General features: G+C 42.3%; 1 protein-coding gene across 1 annotated transcript in view; it reads right to left on the reverse strand.

Moving 5' to 3' along the window:
* The window catches only part of LOC104764291 (3-dehydrosphinganine reductase TSC10A), a 9215-nt gene that overhangs the window by 1944 nt on the left and 5691 nt on the right, over positions 1–1580 (reverse strand). Inside the window, exons 3-4 of the mRNA XM_010487789.2 lie at positions 653–707; positions 4–110 (exon numbers count right to left, since the gene is read on the reverse strand). Of these exons, the coding sequence (XP_010486091.1) occupies positions 4–110; positions 653–707 (162 nt within the window). The remainder of the gene's footprint in view (positions 1–3; positions 111–652; positions 708–1580) is intronic.

Genomic DNA, 1580 nt, shown 5'->3' on the forward strand with positions numbered 1-1580 from the left:
GAAATTTCCAGCTTTTATGCCATCCATAGCTTTTCTGGCTACTTCTTCTGTTTTCATCGAACCAGAGGATGCAGCTATTATGGATGTGACTTCAGGTCTGCTCTTTTGTTCTGAGAGAGCACATCAGGAAAATCAAAATACACTAATATCATGATCTTCAACTTCATAATATGAACCAAGGAACTCAGAGCATTAGTTCATAGTTGTTTACTTAATTCTCAAAGAGACAAATAGAAGTCTTTTATGAAAGATAACAACATCCCATTATTCTCTTCTATACAGTATCACACAGACCACAGTACACATTTACGCAGAGACTTCATTCTAAACACTATCATAGTCAGTACCCAGTACTTAACACATCACTATCAGTACCTCCTAGCTGGCAATTTTGATAACGTATACAATTATTCAGACCAGATAAGGGCACAACTTTGACCTAACTAGCTCAATAATAGTTTATGTCTACTCATCTCCCAACCATATGGTACAATCTTATGTAGTAAGCTGTCCTCCAACTCTTATATGCATTTAATTTCCTTAGACCTTAGTATTAAGTAGCAGTACCTAATTCTAGCTCCCTTCACGTGTTATATGATATCTATCTACTCTATGCATCCATAAAAAAAAGCTTTTGATATCGTTTTCTTACCTTCTTCAAATCCTGGTGTATCAGTGTCAGGAGGAAAAATAAGAGTGACGTGAATGTCATCAGCAATAACTTCTTGCTGCAATGCTTGCGCTAAACCTTGAAGACCAAACTTGCTTGCTGAATATGCAGTATAACCATAGATACCCACCTGAAAAGTTATAAAAGCATCATCCTTCATCACGCTATCTATGAAACTGCATTACATGAGGTCCACAACCACATGATTGCACATACACAAAGTTACTTTAATGATTTGATTTAGCTACTTAATCATCAGCTTCCAATTAAACTACAATCACCAGGATAAACTTAAATCCCTAAAGGTAGGAAATTTTGAGAGACGAACCTGACCAGCTTGAGAAGATACGAGAGTAATGGAGGCAGGTCCACGATCTTTCCTTGCTTTCATTGCAGGCAAAGCAGCCTTAATCACATTGAAGCTCCCAACAAGATTGACATCGATCGTGAACTTGACATCCTCTGGACTATGTTCCACCAGCTCCGTCGCCGTAAACACACCTTGGTTAACAACCAACACATCGATCGGCCCCGATTCGTCAATCGCCTTTGACACAGCGTCGTAATCGCGAACGTCGGCAGAGAACGTGGCGACTTCTACGCCAGTAGCGAGCTGGATCGATTTCTTAGCCTCCTCGAGCTTTGCGGCGGATCTGGCGAGGATTGAGACGCGTGCGCCCTCTGAAGCGGCGCGTTGGGCTAAGGCAAGACCAATGCCGCTAGATCCACCGGTGATAAAGACGTGACGGGACTTGATAGGGATCTTAATTGGGCGAGGACGTACGATTAGAGCTAAGATAGCGAGAAGAGAGAGTGGGATGAGAGGAATGAGGAAGAGAAGGAAGAGAGAATCGATCGCCGCCATGGATCTCGTGAAGAAGCTCTCGGCGATGTGAAGCTCCGTCAACTC

Source organism: Camelina sativa, chromosome 19 (assembly GCF_000633955.1).
Source record: "Camelina sativa cultivar DH55 chromosome 19, Cs, whole genome shotgun sequence".
Classification (NCBI taxonomy): domain Eukaryota; kingdom Viridiplantae; phylum Streptophyta; class Magnoliopsida; order Brassicales; family Brassicaceae; genus Camelina; species Camelina sativa.